The 22,517-nt window shown below is 42.9% G+C and overlaps 1 protein-coding gene across 4 annotated transcripts in view; it reads right to left on the reverse strand.

Annotated features, from left to right (window-relative positions):
- LOC111870337 (receptor-type guanylate cyclase Gyc76C) overlaps positions 1-22,517 on the reverse strand; it is a 240,603-nt gene that overhangs the window by 136,295 nt on the left and 81,791 nt on the right. For all 4 annotated transcript variants that reach the window (XM_033753787.1, XM_033753786.1, XM_033753784.1 and 1 more), the window contains exons 3-4: positions 17,182-17,304; positions 13,493-13,685 (exon numbers count right to left, since the gene is read on the reverse strand). In XM_033753787.1, coding sequence (XP_033609678.1) covers positions 13,493-13,685; positions 17,182-17,304 — 316 coding nt within the window. The remainder of the gene's footprint in view (positions 1-13,492; positions 13,686-17,181; positions 17,305-22,517) is intronic.

Here is a 22,517-nt window from a genome sequence, read left to right on the forward strand (position 1 = left end):
CGACATTCTGGGTAATTTTAACTATTTGTAATTATTTTAATTAACTGGAACGTGGCTATCTTGGACAAAGTGAAGTTTTGTGTGTTGGTGATTTCTTTTTCTACTATAAATGCCTCTGATGATGGCTCCGTGGTGAGCCGAAACATGTAAGGCAGGTGCTGACGAGGTGGAAAACTTAAAAAAGTGTCACATTTGACGGAAGGAACTTGATTGTTATTCTCAGATTTAAGTTAAGTTCTATATTAAGAATCGCGGGTTGACCGCTATGATAGAATAAGATGTTTATAAGAATTGCTACAGAAGACCGGATTGGCATTGTCTGGGTCTTTTTTGTATTTACAATAATTTTTTCCACAATAAAAATTTCTCTAATGTATGGGGTATGGCCGAGGGAGACGCGTCTTATATCAGCTACAGAGTGAACCCTCGCTAATCCGGTTACAGTTAATCCAGATCGAAATATAAAAAAAAATTCTGTTCACAGTTGAGTACATACTTTAAAAGACACGTGGCATTGAGTCACTTGTCTCATCAGACAAAACATGACACTACCGATGAGTAAATATATTGTCTTTTTACAGTTTTTAAACGAAGGTTCTACAGCGTAATTTTGTCATTTATTTTCATCACCACTTTATATAGTTAAATTTTCCATTTATCTGTGTTCTTAGTTTTTTTTTCCTTCTTTTGCTTCACTAAGTTGGATTATCGCTTAATCCGAACGACCTCCCCTTTTACTCCTGACTAGCGATGGTTTACTCCATAAATATGAAAATAAAGAGTGGCGATTTCGCCAAATGAAAGTTTTCAATTACATTGTGATGGGCTGTACACGTTTACAAACTAAATATGAAATTGCTATGTAGTTGTTGAGGTAGCTTGTGATTGTGGAGCTATGAATTCCTGGGAAAAGCGACTTGGAGCAGGACTATTTTAGAAGTCCTAAAGCCCGGATCATCAGCTGAAGTCCAGGAGAAGCTAATAGACAACATACGAGTATCAGACGTGGTTTTACCACCTCAACATGAGACGCCTGAAGTGATAGCGCACAACGGCGTGGCTTCTCTTGCGATAAACAGTGCCTCATTCTATTCATAAATTAGCTTCCAAGAACTGGAGACATGGCTACCATCTTCGTGGCTTTGCTTTCGCAAGGCGCAGGAATGATTTTAATTGAACGAAAGGAAGAAAAAATGAAGAAGCATTTAAAACAGTGAATAACTGTGAAATTGAAAGTAGCCTACGCTTTCTGTGCCAGGTTTAAAATTCAAGTTCAGTAAACTATGAGAAATAATTAAAAACTGGGGTGAAACTGCATGTCTGCACAACGAGAGCAATATGTGTGCCGTGAGTCACGAGCTGCAGCAGTTGGAAACTGCGACCAAAGAATAATAAATATGGGCCGAGAGAGGGACCGACACCAGCTTGTAAAGACAATAACAAAGAAGATATAAGCCAAGAAAAGAAGAGGGAAAAGGGTAGAGTGAAAGAGCAAAAATAAGTGGGAAGAAAGAAAGGACAAGAAAATATTTTTTACTTGGCTATATAAAGACTCTATCAGTATCAGGACTATACAGAGTTGAAGATAAGGTCACTGACGAATGTGGTGCAGAAGATAGACCAAGAAAAGAAGGAATAAACAGCACAGGAAAGCGCAAGTAGGTGGAGTCCGTATGACCAACAGGCTACGGGTTGGAGGGCTCGAGTTCATTAGTATCTCTTCTCCACAGCATCCAGACCGGCTCTGGGGCCCACTCAGCCTCCTATCCAATGGGTACCGGGGGCTCCTTCCCCCAGATGAAGTGCCCTGAGCGTGAAGATGAAGGTCAGGAAAGGTGGAGTTATACTCCAATTCCCCATATCTCTGCTTAACTAAATCTTTAAGTGTGAGTAGGTTCACTGTAATTGGCGACCCGTGGATTCGATTCTTGTCATCAGAAAATGTAGGGCCCACTCTAGACGTGGACACCGGCAGGGGGAGGCATTCCAAATATGTGACCCTATATTAAATTTTAGGAAAACGTCAAAATTGAGAAAAAATAAAATGTATATTAAATATTAATATCACGTGCATGAGTGACGCGGTTTGGACTGATAACTGGATTCATTCAACTCTTCACTCTCACTCATGGAGCTGATCCCTTCTTTAGAAACTGCCAATTGTGCAGCTCCTCAAGAACTTCCCAGCATTTTATGGAACCAGAAGGTTCATTACAGTGTTCACAAAATCCCTCCACTAGTCCTTATCCTCAACCAGATCAAATCAATCAATACCATTCCATCCTATCACTTCCTATTTCAATACTGTCCACCCAACTACGCCTTGATCTTCCCAGTGGTCTCTTTCCTTCTAGCTTTCCCACCACTATCCTATATGCAGTCCTCCCCCTTTCGTGCTACATGGCCTGCCCACTTCATCCTACTTGACTTCATTATTCTAATTATACTTGGAGAACTGTACAAGTAATGAAGCTCCTCATTATGCAGTTTTCTCCAAACTCCCGTCATTTCATCTCTCTTCGGTCCAAATATTTTCCTCAACACCCTGTTCCCAAACACCATCAGTCTATGTTCCTCCCTTATTGTCAGAGACAAAGTGCCACACCCATACAGAACCACAGGCAATATTATAATTTTCTATATTATACCTTTTTATATTTTTCGACCGGGGGACGAGAAGACAAAAGGTTCTGGACTGAATGGTAGCAAGCATTACCCGAATTCAATCTCCTCTTAATTTCCTTCTGAATCAGGTTTTGATTTGTTATCGTTGTTCCCAAATATCTGAACTGTGCCACATTTTCAAAATATCTGTTACCTATATTTATATCATGATTTTGCCCTGCATTTTGGTGACGAGACAGCAACATATACACTCAACTCTCGATTATCCGGGGGCGGATAAACCGGTTTGCGGCTTAGCTGGGGCTACCGGGGCTTTTTTGAGGCTTATATGTTGTTTAATATTCATTCACTTTTGTTTCACATGGTGAGGTGTAACACTATTTTCGCACTAGTGTGAACTGAGCTCTGCATTTTTTGGTCCCGTTATGCTAACACAGTGTTCTAGGGTGGGGGTGAAAGAATGCAAGGATTTGTGGAAAGTTTCAAGGATAGTGTGGGAAAGCCAGAAGAATAGGGACCACTGGGAAGACCAAGGCGTGTGTGGGTGAACAATATTAAAATGGATCTCAGAGGTATAGGAAGGGATGGTATGGATTGGATTGATGTGGCTCAGAATAGGGACCAGTAGAGGGCTCTTGTGACCACGGTAATGAACTTTCGGGTTCCATAAAATACTTGGAAGCTCTTGAGTAGCTGCGCAATTGGCGGCTTCTCAAGAAGGGCTGAGCTCGCGAGGACCAGCAGCAATTGTACACGAGAGACCCGTCCGAGAGACAGCTCCCCATATCAACAAACCCTTAACTGCCTGACAGTAATGAAAATGTTGTCGTAAGCCCCTGGTGGGTTCTTTATTCCAAGACAGACTGGCCGACTGACCGTCGGTGGTAATATAAGATTCGCCAGCCGGTAAGGACGTTAGCAGAGGACACTGTTAGAATCCGTTACCAGGAAACGACTGGTGAATACAGTGCTGCAGTTACAGTGATCTTTAGAGTGTTTAAATCAGTGAGTCTGTTATAGTTACTTGTAGCTACGGGTTGTGTGTGTAAGCGTTCAAATAACCCAATAACCAATCCAAATCCCGCTTATACTCACACTCAGAATAGCGATTGTATGAAGTGGGAAGACGTAAAGGAATGAACACGTACTTAAAAACCTGATGGAAATAGGTTAATTAATATTTGTCTGTGAAATGTTAAGAAATCCCGTGAAGACGAGTGAAATATTAGACTATGTTGTGTATTCTGCTCACAGGATCGTGTACTTTCATATAATTAAAGTGGGTCGAAACTTGCCGAGCCACGGCGGCCGTTTACACTGTAGAATGAGTCCAGAAAAAAGTGCGGTGCCTGTCACGTTCTTCCAGGGATCAATTCAATTAAAGCAACCGACAGTCAGCTGTTATTTGGCTAGCAGCTTTATGTGCATACGCCGTGCCTGCCCGGCAGTGCGCCTCCTGTTGAAGTTGAAGCTGAAAGTATTGCTAAATTTCTTTGACTGCTTATCATGTGTCTGTCATTACTTTGTGAGAACCTTAACTGCAATTGTTAATTTCCTGTACTACAGACACTAAAACCAACATCATCGACTTACTCCATGAGAAACTTCATAACTTGTATTATTAGCCAAATATAATTAGAATGAACAAGTCAAGAAGGATGAGATTAGCAGGCCATGTAGCACGAATGCGGGCGAAAAAGAACGCATATAGGATATTGGTGGGAAAGCCAGAAGGAAACAGTCCTCTAGGAAGTCCTAGATGTAGATGGGTTGACAATATTAAAATGGATCTTAGAGTGATACGTTGGGATGGTACGGACTGCACTGATCTGGCTTAGGATATGGACCAACGGAGGGCTTTTGTGAACACGGTAATGAAACTTCGGGTTCAATAAAATGCTGGGAAATTCTTGAGTAGCTGAAAGAATCTGGGAAAAAGCGATCGTTGTCTAATCGAGGTACTAATCCATCAGTTATTTGGAGGGACTGACGAAAACCACGAAAAACGCAGAGTAAATGCAGCCAGTATCCGTGTTACTGGATTAGATCATTAGAGGAATTCCAGCCTGTTCTTTACGATGGAATGAACGCGGGATATTAACTACGTGGAACTGAGTTTTTTTCGAGAAGCCGCCAGTTCTGTAGCTATTAAAGAAATTCCCTGCAATTTATGAAACCCGAAGTTTCTTTACCGTGTTCACAAGAACCCTCCCCACTGATCCCTACCCTGAGCCAGATCAATCCAGTCCATACCACCTCATTCTATACCCTTAAGAATCATTTTAATATTATTCACCGGCTTACGTCTTGGTCTTCCTAGTGGCTCTTTCCTTTTGGCTTTCCCACCCAAGAGTTAAATAAATAGAATAACAGACTGTGGCAGAAGGACAGACGTAGAAAGGAATAGCAGGTAATGCTCAGTCCAAGTCTGGATAACGTAAGTGATGACAGATTAACGACGTGGAAGATTAATTATTCTTTTCAAATGCACCATTAATTTATTCTGTAAAGCGGCATATTCCGTTAATAATTTTACATTTAATTCTTTCGGCATATTTCAGACTTTATCCTGTGCCACTTTACTTCATTTAACACCAATATCCGAGGTTATGGAATTTTGAAGTTGATAGTTGTGTTGTAGTTCATGAACGCGAGAGGATCATTTTCTTTCCGTCTATCGTGCACATTCTGTGAGTACTGGTAATATTTTTATGTGGATATGCAAAGTGTAGTATTTTATATAAAGAAGAACGTTTACGTTTGGCTGTGTATGCGCCTAATTCGCGGGAGGCGTTAAACATTAGTGTCAACGTAATCTTCGATAAGGTGTAGGGCTGGAAAAGAGAGCAAAGGACGTTCACTCACTCACTCACGGAGCTGAGCTCTTCTGAAGAAGCCGCCAATTCTGCAGCTACTCAATAATTTCCCAGCATTCTATGCAATCTCAAGGTTCATTACCGTGTGCACAAGAGCCCTCCAATGGTCCCTATCCTGACCCACATCAATCCAATCCATACCATCCCAGCCTATCTTTCTAAGACCCACATAAGCCTTGGTTTTCCAAGTGGTATCTTTCCTTCTGGCTTTCCCACCGATATCCCATATGCATCCTTCTCCTCCCCCATTCGTGCTACATGCCTTGCCCACCTCATCCTCATTGACTTGATCATTCTATTTATTCTTGGAGAAGAGTTACAAGTTATGAAGCTCCTCATTATTTTGAATCATCCTGTATTTATTTAATAATCATATAAAATCCTGAACTGTAATCCTGTTAAGCTCATTTTCTGTCCGTGGATTTTCAAATGTTGCATGTATATAAAATGATAGTATATAAAAAAACAACTGGCGCCCTGAATTGCCCACTAAGCTCTGTTTAATTTGCATTTGTTCGATACTAATGGCTGAACATAGAGTTTCAAACTTCGCATTAATACCGTATTTACGCATGTATAGGCCGCACATTTTTTGCCAAAAATTCAAGAGGAAAACTGGGGTGCGGCTTATATTCGAAATATTCGAAATCACACTTCATTAAAAAAAAATATATTCATAATTAGTAATACAGGGTGTAATACTCCTGAAATAATATTCCAAGAAAATTATTTTTTCTATAATTTCTGTCTGAAAATTGTGCTGCGGCCTATACACGCACGCGGCCTATACATGCGTAAATACAGTATATTCATGATTGGCTCAGGACTATCCCACAGTTCTCTGCTGGAGAATGGCCAGTGTGCCGGCTTTAGGTGCTTTATAATCGGCTTCGAGACTCGATACCAGAAGCGCAGTTCTGGAACCTTTGTATTTATCAACTCAGTGTGAACGAGTGCGACTAATTCACGGTGATTCACAAAGAGAAAACCCGTAATTAATAACTAGAAATCACGCAATAATTAAGAGATTAAGTGGGTATTTGGCAAAACTACGTAATGTGAACACTGACTCGGTACTGTCTGTCCGGTTCACGACATTTCCTTCCCATGGTACAACAAATTGTGCGGAAGAATATGTATAATGGGTCTTAGCGTCCGTTGTACCCAGACGTTAGGTAGAATTTTCGTCCCTGTACCGTCTTAGGCTTGGCTTGAAGTAAATCTGTCAGCGACTGATTTTTCTGTGCGTGTATAAGCATGTCTGCGAGCAAGTTGGAGCGTGTGTGGGGCCTACAGTTTTAGCGCCAGTTTTAACTAATCGTCAAGTCCAGATGAGGTCATTCAGCCTGTAACAGAAATGACTACCAGGAATTAATTAAATAATTTTCCTGGGGAGTAAAGCGCGGCCGGCGCATAAGGCTGACAACCTTACCGCCATCTTTGAGCCTATTGTCTAGATAATGTGGGACCCTCAACGTCTCACAACCCTACGGGCCTTCACGGCCTGGTACATGGATAGCTTTACTTTTTACTTATTTACTTACTCATGGAGCTGAGCCCTTCTTGAGGAGAAGCCAAATCTGCAGCTACTCAAGAATTTCCCAGCATTTTATGGAACCCGAAGGTTCATTACCGTGTTCACATGAGCCCTCCACTAGTCCCTATCCTGAGCCAGATCTATCCAATCCATACCATCCCATCGTATCTCTCTAAGATCCATTTTAATATTGTCCTCCCACCTACTTTAACTAATCGTTCCAGCTGTGCGCTTCGATATGTCGGACTTGAGAATCGTACCCCGAGCATTTTTGAGCGAATTCATTCAGCTGTATCGTAGTAATCCGTGTTTGTGGAAGATCAAAACTAAAGAATAATCTGATAAAAACAAAAATAAATGTTGCTTATGAAAAACAAAGGAAGCAGTGGTAAGAAAACTAACTCACTACGAAGTTGTTTTCGGAAAAACTCAAGAAAGTCAATGATTCTCAGAAGTGTGGCACACTAACAGATGATAATTATAAGCCAAATTTATGGTATTACGATGATGTTTGATTTTGAACGGATCAAGAACTTTCCAGACAGCGTCAGCAATTTGGACTCCCCAAAACAGGTAAGCATAATAAATTAACGGTATCATATTTTATTGATAGATTTCAGTTTTGATAAATACCGCCGTCTTATTTTTTCCGATTTCTTTGTTAAAATAGCTCGCGAGGAAAAATCAACAAAATAAACGCACTTTCAAATTTAACTGCGATTCCACATTCTGATAAAGCTGTTCTAACTAGAAATTTTACAATGGGCCATCTGTCGGTCATTTGTGCGCGTGACCTACAGTGGATATCAAGTGTCTGTTTAGCTTAATTACGTGCAGCGGAAAGTTTTCAAATCTTCATAACTTCTTCCGGTTGCTAGGAAACGGAGTGTGACGCTGAGTCGTTCATGTGGTGTGATTGTGCGTCTCATTGCACTGTCATTCTTTCTGGTATGTGGCGCTACCAAATTAAGGTGTAAATAAATCTCACTGTCCATCCATAAATAATCATGCCAATCACCCGGTTCCAGAGTTAAACCTTTCAGTAAATTTATATGAGAGAGGTTATTTCGTTTATGTAAACAAGACTTCGCCCATCTTGATCTAGTCCTCTTCTTTTTGTTTTTGATCTCAAAGCTAACGCTAGAGCGGTGTAAATTAAAAGTTCCTTTAACATGTTGCTCCGTGCACGATCCGCGAAAACTGAGCACAAGACTGTGAACAAAACGGAATGTCTGTGCCCTCTTCAGCGTTCCGTCTTACCTGACGTCCTAGAACTGCGCAGGCGAAACGGACGCCCATGGAGCGTCGTGTTGGCCTGTGCCCCCAGGTGACCGGAAAACAAATTCAGCACGTTTTATAACCCAGTTATCTACACACCTATGAAGGTATATCCTCGTGAAATTTCGTTTTCATAGGTACATTATTACGTGACTTCTAATTATTAACTCGGGGATTTATCCGAGGTATTCACCATGTAGGAAGCATCCAATATGGCAGTTCCTATATTATAACTAAGCTTATGTTCTAGTAGCACAGTCTGCCGCCAGAAGTGAGGTAACTGGGGCTGAGCCAAGGTGCCATAAATATGTCATTCACAGTCTTAGTTTAACGGTTCATAAAATCACATGGGGGTAGGCAAATGTTATACCAAGTTGTTCCTTCTGTTACTTTTCTGGTCCCATCTCGATTGGTGCGAGCCATTCAAATGTCAGTTTCGCCGTGGTATTTATCTTTCGCCATAATTGCATCACCCTGTATATTAACAGTCAGATGCTCTTAGAGTGAATTGAAGATATAGAAACATGCAAGTAGTAGACAGTTTCTAACTGCAAGGTTGAAAAGTAGTAAGTGCATATCAATATTTGGAGTTATGAAGTGGAATTTTGAAGCGGCGACGCCTTTGATGTACCGGCGCCAAGTGTGTGTGAAGTTGAGCCATTCAGCGTTCGTCTCCATTTCTCACGCAACAAATGGCGGCGCCCAATATAATGCAAGTGCTTAACTAGTCTAACGTTTTGTACGTGAGATTATATTAACAGTCCTGCGCCCGATTCTGGACATTTGCTGTTTTAACTGCAGATTTTCCATAATTTCCCGAAACTAGATATGGAATTGCATATCTGGAGGGCCCGACCGGAAACGAGTGCAGAAGTCGTTTCTTGCCGACATTCATGGTGTCATTACGACGGGAATTGCAATTATAATTCTGCAATAATAAGAAGACAAGTTTCATTTATAATAATGAGAATTACTGGGTTTTCGGACTTTGTCCGTCGTCCGTTATCCTAAAAACTAATTGTGTGTATTGCCGGTCACGGTAGCCGAGCGGTCTAAGGCATGCACTGTCTTCGTTCGCTTGAAAACCGGAATCGTGGGTTCGAATCCCACTCAGGGAATGGATGTTTGTGTGCGTTTTTCTGTGTTTGTCTACAGGTAGAGGCCTTGCGACGAGCTGATCACCCGCCCAAGGAGTCCTACCGAATGTGTAAGATCTAGAAAAATCGAAGTGAACGGAATTCATGGAGGTAGGCCTAGGCCCACTGGGGCTGTAGTGCCAAGGAAAAAAAAACATAGTTTCTTATCCCTAGAGTTTTGGATCCTTTGTCATGTTTTATACGTGACTTTATGTCGGTGATCACTGTGTTTGCGAAGAATGATCGCGTGAAGCCGGTGCTGTATCTTCAACCCTTACAATCCAAACTCTCACCAAAAAGATCACACCAACATGAACTTCAACATAACCTCAGCAAATGAACGATGTAATAAGACGGCACTGTGTAGCACAATACGACCCAAAACATTGTAGCGTGTAATGCCGTTGCTATGCAACGACTGCGAGTTAAGCAAATACACCAGAGCAGTTTCTAGGCAGCGACTCGGTGGACACGTTCCCGCAGCAACAGACACGAAAACAACAATGGTACAGCAATAGAAGAACTGTGTTCTCTATGTGGTCTGTGCCGAGGAGATATAACCGGGACAGTTTGGGGCAGCTAGTTAGTTGCAAAGAGTGCTCAGTTGAAAGTCCGGCTGCGAAGAGAAGACTTTGTGTGTGATATCTGGAATGTGTAAGTCAGTGAGACTGTTACAGTTGTCAGTAGCCAGGAAACGGCTAGTGAAGGCTGTAACAGACTGAGAACACTAGTCTATGTGTGACCGTGATCTGTAAGTGTAGTCATGAGTCGTGAGTGTGTAAGCGGTCAACAAATCGAGTCACCAAACCAAATCCTGTCTACAGTCACTCGTACACGTAATAATATGTTACAGCCAATCCAACAACATATATCCATCGATATTAAGGCATTTGAACAATCAAGAAAACATGACTACATTTTGACATACAAGGGAACTCTACTATGAAGCGAGGTTGGTAAAGGTAAATTGTACCTGTTAAGCACCATGTCACGTAGATGCACGAAGGAGTGGAAATATATTCCCACAATTCTTTATAACTGCACTAGATGGAGATAAGCTAGCTTTACGCCCCGGATACTTTACCCTCGGGGAAAGAGCCCCTTCTACCCATTGCATAGAAAACCGGGTGGGCCACACTGTAGGTCTCGACACTCTGGAAAAGAGAAATAATTTGCCATCCTGGGAATCGAACATGGCCCGCCTGGTTCGCAGGTGTGTCGCTATACCGAGTGAGCTATTTCGACCCTTATTCGAGTGGCAACACAAATACTTCCCCATATAAAGGGCGGGAAATGTGGAGAAAAATACAGGAAATCAAGGGTAAAGTCCCTGTGCTTAACTAATTAAGTACTATAACATGATAACATGTGGGGGAGTAGCTGTATACATATTATTATTATTATCATTATTATTATGGCTCTGTAGCCCTTTGTTGGGCCTTGACAGCTTTTTCAGTTTTTTTGATGCCATACACAATCGGTGGGACTTCTTGGACGGGGGATTATCCGCCGCACAGGAGAACACAAACAGAATAAGTGCACACAGACATCCATGCCTTGAGTGGGATTCTAATACACGAACTCAGTTTTCGAGCGGGCGAAGACAGTTCATGCCTTAGAGCGCGCTGTCACAGTGATAGCTGGTGTATACAAATAGACAGGCTGAAGGATGCTGTAAACTTTCAAAGTTCAAGTGGTTTCTGAAAGGTTCTGACAATGACATACAAAGCTCAGTATTACTGTTCCTTTTTACTGGGCCCATTATCCGCTATTCTAAAAACTAGAGAACACAACGGCCGATCGGCTATTAGGCATGAACTATCTTCGCCCGCTCAAAAACACTGGGATCGTGGGATCGAATCCCACTCGTGACATGGACGTCTATATTGTGTCCGTTTAGTCTGTGCTTTTGTTGCTGTGTGTGTAGGTAGCTGCCTTGCGATGGGCTGATCCCCGTTCAAGGTATCCTACCGACTGCGTAGAGATTAAGAAACTGAAAACAAGCTGCCAAGTTCCACAACGGCTGTAGAACCATAGATGGATGGACCGACGGACCGACTGACCGACTGACCGACCGACGGAGGGAGGGAGGGATGGACGGAGGACGGACAGGCAGACCTAGAGACTGACCGACAGACAGACAGATAGACAGTGAACAGGAAGTATCAGAAACTTGGATTGAGGTTAGGTTTTTCTAAGGGACCCAACAGAGTAAGTGTCTCCCTGTCCTCGCCTGAGGATGGAACCAGATCGAGTTTCCGAAACGTGATATTCTCCACTTTTTTTAATGCTGGATGAGGGACAAATTTAAAATAAAAATTGTAATTCTGAGTTTCAGCGTATACTGTGACCCATTACGCAGACCCTGTTGGCGGAAGCAAATTAATAAAAGCTCCCAAATCCGTACATCAGTAGGTACAATTAATTTATAATTTTGGCGATAAAGCCGACCCTGAGAGCACGACATACATTTTTGTAGACAGAAATACATTTAACACACAGCACAGGAGTCTACTACTCACGTTACGAACCGGGTTTCGACAAGCGATACGTCCACTGTTTACTTGGGAGTCGCTTCCTTGCAGTTTATATCAGCTAAGACGACGTGTTGCCATGGTAACCAATTGCTTTTATTCCAATGATGCAGACAGCAGAGAGTAGCTAAGAGGATTATGAATTGAGAATCGGTAAACTGCTCCAACCCCACATTCGCAGAATCGCTAACTCGCGAACTTTCCCGTTCAAGATTTTAAAATGCTGGCCTATTACTCGCTGGAAGACCTTCTGCTTGTCTCGGATGATAGGCAAGACATAATTGGATGCTTCAGGAGCGAGAGACTGATGAAAATCTAATTGCGTTTCACGACATCAAGTTCCAGTACATCTTCCCTCACAAAGGCTCCATGATATGGGCTCAATGACTCAGTAAAGTGAAGTCATGACGGCGAACACAAAATGTAAATTCATTTGAACTGCAAAGGTGTTCAATGCTTAAAATCTCCAAACTGTGATAAACGTGAGGATTTATTTTTCAATCTATCATTCTTTTATAGAGTTACAGCAGGTATTGGCGGCAAGGGTTCGAGCTCACGTCAGGTCATGTGGGATTTGTGTTGAACAAAATGGCACTGGGGCAGGTTTTGTCCGAGTACTTCGGTTTCCCCTTCCAATTCTCATTCCACCGAGTGATCCATATTCCATATCATCCGAGGCTAGTACAGTAGACCAAATAGTGGCCGACGTGCCAATTGGGCTTACTTAGTCTCATCCCACCCAAAGAAATTAAAAGAAACAAAAAAATTACAGGATGTATTCCTCATCAATATACATAACAACAGAAGTCCGTCCGTCTGCCCCACATACTTCCTTGCACACTGAAATCTTCTCAAGAACTGAAGAAAATATTAATCATTAATTTAAGATTCTGTATTGTGTACGGGTGCATAATGAGGAGCTTCATAGCTTGTACACTTCGCCAAGTAAAATTACAGTAATCAAGTCAAGGAGGTTTAGATTGATATGGAATGCAGCACGCATGAGGAAGGGGAACACATATAGAATTTTGATGTGAACGCCAGAAGGAAAAAGACCACTAGGAAGACCAAGAAATAGGGTGGAGAATAATATTAAAATGGATCTTAGATCGGATGGAGTGGTACGGACTGGATTGATCTGGCTCAGGATAGGAATCAGTAGAGGGCTCTTGTGAACACGGTAATGATCCTTCAGTTTTCATAAAACGTCGGGAAATTCTTCAGTAGCTGCACAACTGGCGGCTTCTCAAGACGGGCTCAGCTCCATGGAGTTAGTTAGTATTACAAATGTTAAATTAGATTTATAGGGGCCAAACTGATATTACTGTGAAAATTTTTGTAGGCTCCTCTCAACCATACACAAAATTGTTTCTGAATTGTTTCATCTTATTTACAGACAACACATGAGAGCCGAGAGATGGCGCGCTGTTTCACGCGCATGGGGCAAATGACGCGTAAAAACGTGGAACTGTGTGTATGTAGGTGGTGTAAAACGTGGGTACTCACTTCGCGTGTCCTCATACGTGTCGCGCACCAACTGCAGGAACGGGTTGTCCTTGTAGCCCTGCACGTGATAGTACGCGGTGCTCCAGCAGCGGACAATTCGCACGGTGATGTCTGCAGCCTGCAGTGCCTGTAGGATCGTGGCGCCTATCTTAAGGAACTCTGAGTCTGTTGAGTTCAGGTAGAAGAACGCCACCTGCAAGCAGATATCTCGCTCAATATAACACTCACTATTGTCACGTACTGTTGACTAGAGGAGGGGTGTAGATTGGTAGTTGGATTTATTTGAACCCTTTCAAACCGTAACTACAATTAATTGGAGTGCTACCTATAATTCCCACAATTTACAGTTCAATATGACAAGCAATAAGTCTTATTTGACTTCATTATGTGCTGCCCGGTAACGGCTCCCAACACTTTCCTCTGCTTCCGTTACACAAAGGCTCACGTCCTCACTGGCTGGCGATACTCGCACACCAAATCCATGACTGTAACTCAAAAGTCAAAGTCAAAAAATTATGTTACGACCGACGGTTGGTCGGCTAGTTTGTCTTGGTGTCAAGCTCCCATTTTGGGCTCCAGCCCATATTTTTGTTCTGTCAGGCATTTACGGACTTGTTGATGTGGGACACCCTCTCTGATGAGAGGACGGATCTGCCATTTACAATTGCCGCTGGTACCCACCAGCGCAGTCATTCTCGGGTCCGAATCCAGAGGGATTAGTGACAATATTTTACTGTCTCAGATTCGATATTCCCCGAACCTTGAGGGTCAGATTCCAGTATTTATATCCCCCAGGAACAGGGTGGCCCGGTATTACCGCCAGGCACTGGGTTCCCTTTTCGTCGCTTCCTAAGATTCGCAGGGCTACGGTGGAGTTATTCGAAGCTGCCTCCATGCGGGGTCGGTAACCCATGACTCCATACATAACCTCGGCAAATACCGCATACAAAATGCCACTTCCAGGAGTTCCTCTATTGTTGATTTTATTTGTTGTGGCGATTAAGTGATCTGGTTGCTGTGGAAGCCTGTATACACGGTCGTTTCCTAGCAATGACCGTCTCCTCTGGTTCTGATATTCCGGTTTTGAGCAGACATGTCAAACTATTTTGCTTTATCTCGTTATTAAGATCCAGGGTGTGGCTTTTGAGTAATTTCATTACATTGAAAACACGTTGAGCGGAAATATTTCCAGTACATTTTAATCCCTAGAGTGGGCGAGACTGTGCTCATGTGGTACGCCCACCATTAGAGGGCCTACAGATGATTGGTGAGTACGGAGTCGTCAGTGGAGTGAGAATTGGCAGGGGAAACTGAAATTATAGGCGAAATTCAGCTCCATTGCCACTTTGTTCGCCATATAGCCTACATTACCTGGGCTCGAACTCAGAGCACCGTGGGTCTTGATCCAAAGCCAGGTGGCGTGAGACTTATAAGGGCAAAATTGATAGCTAATTTGTATCTTGCTACCATCCGAACACGTGACATGCGCTTCACTCACATTTGGGAACACGTCCCTTTTTCACGCTTCTTCAGATGTCAGTCTCAAATAATTCTGCTGTCAACATGTCTAACGAAGAGCAGACTCTTCCGAAATACAATGCAATGTAGTCCGACAGAAACTCACCAATATTTCGGAGGAATACATTGCCTCCATCTTCAGGTTTGAAGCGTCAACAAGATGCAGGCGTTATGAAGATCTCGGTGGGGCAGCTGCTTCTCGTTAAATATTGGCTTACTATTCAGCCCTGAAAATGCAGGCAGTACATTCCTCAAGACGTCAGAGAAATTTTCTCAAACTGCACGGTCTAATATGCCAGGAGACAGAACTGTTCATAGTCTCTATTGCGAGAATCTCAAGGGTAAAATTGATTTGTGCTTAACTAATTAAGCACTACGCCATGAAGACTTAAGGAGAAGTGGATGTACAGATCCACAAATTCTTGATTTAATTTCCTTCAAAATACTGTCCATTCGATCCAATGCACTTGTCCAAACGTTTTTTCCATTGCTCAAAACATTTTTAAAATTCATCGCTAGTGATGCCTTTTAGTGCTTCCGTTGTATTTCTCTTTACGTCTTCAACATCAGCAAAACGTTTTCCCTTGAGATCTCTTTTCATTCGGGGAAATAAAAAAAAAGTCGCACGGTGCAAGATCGGGCGAGTACGGGGGGCTCTGTGAGGTGTGGGCATGCGCGTTGTCATGATGAAAGAGCCATCCACTTATTTGCACAAATCGGGACGTTTTCTCCTTAAACTGTTATGCAACATTTTCAGAACTTCCAAATAATAATTCCGGCGATCTTCCAGAATCATTTGACGAATTTTTGTCACATCTTCTTCAGTTCGGGCGGTTGAAGGATGTCCACTTAGAGGTTGATCATCAATTGACATTTCACCACGTTTGAAACGGGAGAACCATTCGTAAATTTGTGTTTTACTCATGGCGGCTTCCTTGTAGGCTGTTTGTAGCATAACAACCGTTTCTGCTGCTAATTTCCTAGAAAGGAAACAAAATTTCACAGCAGCACGTTGTTCGTGTCTATCAGCCATTATGAAATAGACGAATTATAAAAAAAAAATCACTTGGAGAACATTCACCAATTCAGGAAGGTGCTGCAAACAACCACCTTGCGGCGGAAGACTGTACTACAAGCGCCCCGCCTTCTAGAAACAAATTCCGGTTTCTTTTGCGTCCATCTTCGTATAGGAGGCTGTGTAGGGCCCTACCGGGTCTCGGAATTCGATCCTTCAGCCTTCCAGCCTGTAGTCAGCTGCTATGTCTAATTAGCTGTGTCGGCTCCCTGTGAGAACCTCAAACCCAAAACAACTCCCTTGATTCTGTAACGTTGCGCTATTCGGCTGACCAAATAGGAAAGATATAATACTTTTACATGAAGACGGTAGCAGAAATGTTTTCCGGAACTATGCGTTTTATTAAAAATAGTTAGAAGGATAAACATCCATTAGAGAACAAATACCGGGGGGGGGGGAGAAATAGGAGAGAGATATTTATGCAACTGACCCTGTAAATGTGAGATAGGCGGCAAATGCAGCACGCATGCTTAAACTTGAACAGATAATTTCATGATAAGAGGCAACCTTGGAGATGCAGGTATATATTGGGAAGGTAATATTCAAGTGTGTCTCATTTCTTTCCGTGCCAAAATGTGAACTGCTTCATCACTTAGTCTAGTTGGGGAGGCTTTTGTGCCTATGACGACGAACGTTCGAATTCCTTTATAGCAGATAATATCTTGTAATATTAATTAATATTATTGTAATAATGAGTAACTGTCAATTTTCCGAAAAGATGCATGTGACATGGAGTGGAGACATTCTGCTGACATATTACCATGGTTCCTCACTAAGCTAGATAGAGGCAAGGCCTCTAAAGTGGGCACAAGCGTGCATTTAAAGAATTTAAGAGGCGACTCTCGTTAAACGCGTTTCTCAATGTTGCTGTGTGTACCGAGAACGAGTAAAACGGAGAACACAATGATGACTGAGTAAGGCGGAGACGAAAAGAGGGAGCGAGAGCGAAGCGAATCAGCGATGGTCACGTGCACCTCAATGGACATGCGCAGCAGCTTCTGCCGTGACCGCAGACATCACACTGAAATAAAGCCGTGGATAACGAAAACGCGTACGAGAGTCGCCTGTACATATACCTGAGCGGAGAGGTACTTGCCTGTGTCCATTGAAAGTTGAGCAGTACTGAGACGACAGACTTGCTGATCTGTGTATCCGGCGGCCGGGTGCGGGCAAATGTGGGGTATCGGCTCTTGTCCGACGTCTGGTAGTCCATGCAGAACTGCAACACAGAGGGGACATCTGAACGTATCTGCACTGCACTATTCAATAAAGAATGGAACAAGCCCTTGCAGCTTCACAACTTGTCTCATCGCCAAGTATAATTAGAATGATCAAGTAAAGGAGGATGAGATGGGTAGGTATGTAGCACGAGTTGGGGAAAAGAAGAATGCATATAGGAATGCCAGAAGGAAAGAGACCACTAGGAAGACTAAGATGTAGATGGGACGATAATATTAAGATGGTTCTCAGAGAGGTAGGATGGGGCAGTATCGACCGGATTGATCAGGTTCAGAACAGGGCCCAGTGGAGGGCTCTTGTGAACACGGTTACGAACCATAAAATTTTGAGTAGTTCTTGAGCAGCTGCGTGACTGGCGGCTTCCCAAAAAGGGCTCAGCTCCATGAACTTAGTTAAGCCTACTTTGGCTTATTTAAGTTTATCTGAAACAGATATTTGTCAACCGAAAGCAAAATATTACTCATACAGATGTGCTGTCACAATTATTACGGAAGCTCAAAGGTGAGAAATCTTCAAAGAAACGAGCCACGCACGGCTTAGAGCTGCCGATAAAACATCTGACTGCTGAATTCATTCGCACAGGCGGAGATAAACTGTGCTCTATTGGTACTTGGTAAGGTAAATACAAGATAAGGCTATCCCTGTAACAAACCGTGGCGACACATACGGTTGTGAGATGTCGGGGCTCCAACGTTTCCTAAACAATCGGCTCACACACAGCGGTGAGGTTAAGTAAAGCTCTTCCTGTAGCAGGCTGTGGAGGCCCATAAGGTTGTGAGACGTCGAGGCTCCCATATTTTCTCTAGACTATCGGCTCACAGATGGCGGTGAGGTTGTCAGCCTTATGCGCCGGTCGCCCTTTACTCCCAGGAATATTCCTGGTCCTCATTTCTGTTAGAGGCTGAGTTGACCCGAGGGCCATAGTGCGGTTGGAAGGATTAGGTAAATTGAAAAAATCCAATGAACTCATCGGCAATCGAGCCCGTGACCTTCTGGCTTGTGGCACTGTGCCTCAACCAACTACGCTACACTAAACTCTTCAACCGAGGAGGCAGAAAAATGGCCTGATTAATCAAGCCAGTCACGAAAGCTGGTGTCCTGTCCGAAATTACATTCAAAAATCTTCCGAATATAAGTCTACAGTGCCAACACAACATTAACATGCAACATTAGTTATTTATTGTTTACGGTGCTTGTTGAAGATAAACGTAGAAGATTAATTCCTACAGACGCAGTTGTAAGTCTTCAGATTTTATTAAAGATCAGCAGAAAATGTGCACGAAAATAACTATGAAAACAACGAGGCATCCTTTTCAAGAGACCATTTGTGACATTGCGTAGAAAGCTTATTTTCTACAATGAGGAGTTGTAAGCCCCACGCCCAATCCCCAAGCTGGAGCACTACTCCTTGTTGGCTGTCTGCGGCTGCTTATTCAATATATTCGCATCTACCCTCCATATCTGGAGGCCGTCTTATCCACCTGCAATCTGAGGACCCGTCATGCCGTGTTGACAAGAGACCCACCTAATATTGCTGCCATTCAGTCCAGAAGCATTTATCTCCCCGTTTGCTGTCCAAGAAAGGTAAATATTAGAATAAACAGTACTATAACTTTGCCTGTGGTTCTGTATGGGTGTAAAACTTGGTCTCTGACATTAAGGGAGGAACACAGACTGAGGGTGTTAGAGAACAGGGTGTTGAGAAGAATATTTGGACCGAAGAGAGATGAAGTGACAGGAGGTTGGAGAAAACTGCATAATGAGGAGCTTCATAACTTTACTCTTCTCCAAGTATAATTAGAATGATCAAGTCAAGGAGGATATGAATGGGAAAGCATGAAGGATGAAGCATGAATGGGAAGAAGAAGAATACAACTAGTATATCGGTGGGAAAGCCAGAAGGAAAGAAACCACTGGGAAGACCAAGACGTATGTGGGTGGACTTTATTAAACGAATCTTTGAGAGATAGGATGGGATTGTGTGGATTGGATTGATCTGGCTCAGGATAGGAACCAGTGGAGTGCTCTTGTAAACACGATAATGAACATCCAGGTTCCATAAAATGCTGTGAAATTCTTGGGTAGCTGCAGAATTGGCGGATTCTCAAGAAGGGCTCAGCTCCAGGAAGTTATTTATTTTAAGAGCTCTTCAAAGTGGCAGAGCTGCCTAAGGCATCTAATGTCTTAAATTCCTCGAACATCTGGGTCGAGGGTTTCAGTCCCACTCGAGGCATGGATTTTCCTTCTATGTGTTGTTCTGTATGTAGGTAGCGATCTTACGACTGGCTGATCCCCCAGGTATCCTGACTGAGGTTCTTCGTGTTTTTCTCGGTTCCTGAACGTTAGGTTTCTACTGCTTTTCTCTAACTTCCTTCTGTCTCTCCACTTGACGTTACACAGTCTAGCTATTGGCGGAATAGTAAATTAGCCCTTCCACACAAAATCGTACTTCGCTATAAAACACTGCAATAATGTTCACGCGCTCGTATTCCACTTAGTCAAAAAACTCCGTGGCCTACAGTCCGCAAGCGAACTATACCGGCCGAGCGACCACCGCTTGTCGGCGAAGTTAGTGCCAACTTTAGCGGATAGATGGCGTCACGTGGTCAGGGCAACGGTTCCCCACGGCCGTTAATTTCGGTTTTCTAGACCGGAGCCGCTATTTCCTTCAACTGACCTTAATATTGCCACGTAGTATGGACTGACTGCCGGCAGGGTTGTAGATTGAGGATTGGATTCAATGACCAGTTACTACAAATAACTATAACACTTCCTAAAATTACGAAGCTTAAATTTGGTCACATTATAATACGCGTACAAACATTAATACTTAATACAAATTTAAAATAATTCAAACTCTTTTTGTACCGTTCATTTCTTCATGAGACTCCTTCATGTGACGCCTTCCCACTTGTTCTATTTGAAAATTAATTTCTGAAAGCGTCCAATTTATAGGCAGTTGGTAGAACCTTTTGGATTTGGGATCGGCCTCTTATAAGGCCTCCACAAACACACGGAAAGACAAACACAGAATAAACGCGTACCTACCTACGGAGATCCGATTCGCATTAAATTGTGTGTACTGTAATATTTACAAGAAATTTTGGGAACTCAAGAGTCAAGAGTCAGCGTTACTTTACGACGGGCAGTTTACCGCCAATCAGTTCATCTTAGCGAAAAGCCCTGTGATATTCACGACCAGTAACTTTATTTTCAAACTGAACACTTGCGGCTATAGTCCTTATGTAACATCTTCTCTGACGAGAGGATGGGTATGTCATTTACGACTGCTGATGGCCCTCGCCAGCGCAGTAATTCTCAGGTTTGAGTCTCGTTAACTTATAACCACCTTTTCGTCGCCTCCTGCGACTCACAGGGAGATATTCGACCCAGTCTCCACACGGAAAGAGAGGCAGAGAATGTGTCAGCGTTACGTTTCTTATCAACGGCCGTCTATTCTGGTTCCACTATTCCGGCTTTCAAGCTTTAGTGGGGGCTGTATGTTCCTCCGAAACGTAGGTTGACTTCTACCGCACTACATAACGTTGCATCCAAGAAGAGAACCGCCATATTTAATCAAACGCTGCGTCTTAGAATCTGGAGTTGTATTTGCAGCTGAATAAAGACATAAAGCTTTTGGTAGTGTTGCAGTAAGTTCTTCGAATATTCACAACGCATACGTTACGGAAAGCATTTAAAAAGAATATGGTATAAATAGCCAGTGTGCTGAAATGAACATCTGTGCTGAAGGACTGCTTCACCGCATTACACGGAGCACTTTGTGACAAAAGCGAGAGACCGCAGACCAGTGATCGCCAGTTCGCCTCATCTCAAAGAACCTTTCGAAACAGTATCAACAGCACTCGGCTTCGCTTTGAGGGGGGTCAACGGACAAGCGACGATTTTAACGCGTGTGGGCGATGCTTCTGAGAATCGGGTCCCCGAAGTGTGTAACTGCCTGTCTGAGGAGGCCCTGTGGAGCTCATTGAAAAGCACACACACACACAAACACACAGCTGTAGTCTAACACCTTGCCCAAAATTGCATATTACATCATATTCTTCAATTGAAGCCCTCCCAATATTGACATCAAAATACCGCCTAACTATAACCCTCCCAACATCAAATAATAAAAAAAATAATACATTCCTCCCAACGCTAAATTGAAAATTCATACGTAAAGCTTTCCCTGTAACAGACCGTGGAGGTCCATAGGGTTGAGACATCTAGGCTCCCACATTTTCCAGACAATCGGCTTATGGATGGAGGTGAGGCTGTTAGCCTTATGCTCCGCCCGCCCTTTACTCCCAGGAACATGTCTGTAACTCATTTCTGGTAGAGGCTGAGTCGACCGCAGGGCCATTGCACGGCTGGAAGGATTAGATCTGTTGTAAAATCCAATGTCATTGGGAATATATTTCATTACAAATAACGGTGGAAACCCCACTGCTAGACTTTCATCTCTGGGGCAACGATTCCCTAGGCATCGCTAGCTAGGAATTGCTAGGCGTTCACTAGTAATGGACGTCTTATAGTCCGGCTTTCAGGCAGCACGTCACAGTAAACATTGAACAATGTGGGAGAAAATAGCAGAAAAGTAGAGAGTGAGTGTAAGTATTTTACTTGATGATGAAAATAAAGAGTCGAAACATATTGTAAAATAATATATAAAATTTATGTACGAACTATGGCAACGGAGCCAATAATAAGCTATCCACACAACAATATGGCTCTGAAATAAAATGTTCCTTAAAGGAATACGTTTTAGAAAACATGTTCTGGGTTTAACTGGCTTAGGATAGCCATCACTGTTGATCGCTTGTGAACGCAAACGATTGTAAGCATCTGGGATATGAAGCCGTACAGTCTGGTAGACACATCTGACCACTTGTGCAACACGTATTATCTGTCTGTTTTCAATTTACTTGCTACGTATGTGACCTCGAAAGGTTATGTAGATCGTTCAGAAAGTAAAGACCGTTTGCGCATAGCACGCGCATGCGTAGCAATGAAGGAATGAAAAAGACGGTTAAAGACTGGTTCAATGGACTGGCGGAGGATTTCTACGATGCAGGAATACAGAAACTCGTTACACGATATAAGTGCCTGAATCTTCATGGGGATCATGTAGAAGAATGATCTACAGTCTGTAGTAATGATGTAAAATATTTTCTTTTCTAATTTTGACCGTTT

Source organism: Cryptotermes secundus, unplaced genomic scaffold (genome assembly GCF_002891405.2).
Source record: "Cryptotermes secundus unplaced genomic scaffold, Csec_1.0 scaffold391, whole genome shotgun sequence".
NCBI classification, from domain to species: Eukaryota; Metazoa; Arthropoda; class Insecta; order Blattodea; family Kalotermitidae; genus Cryptotermes; species Cryptotermes secundus.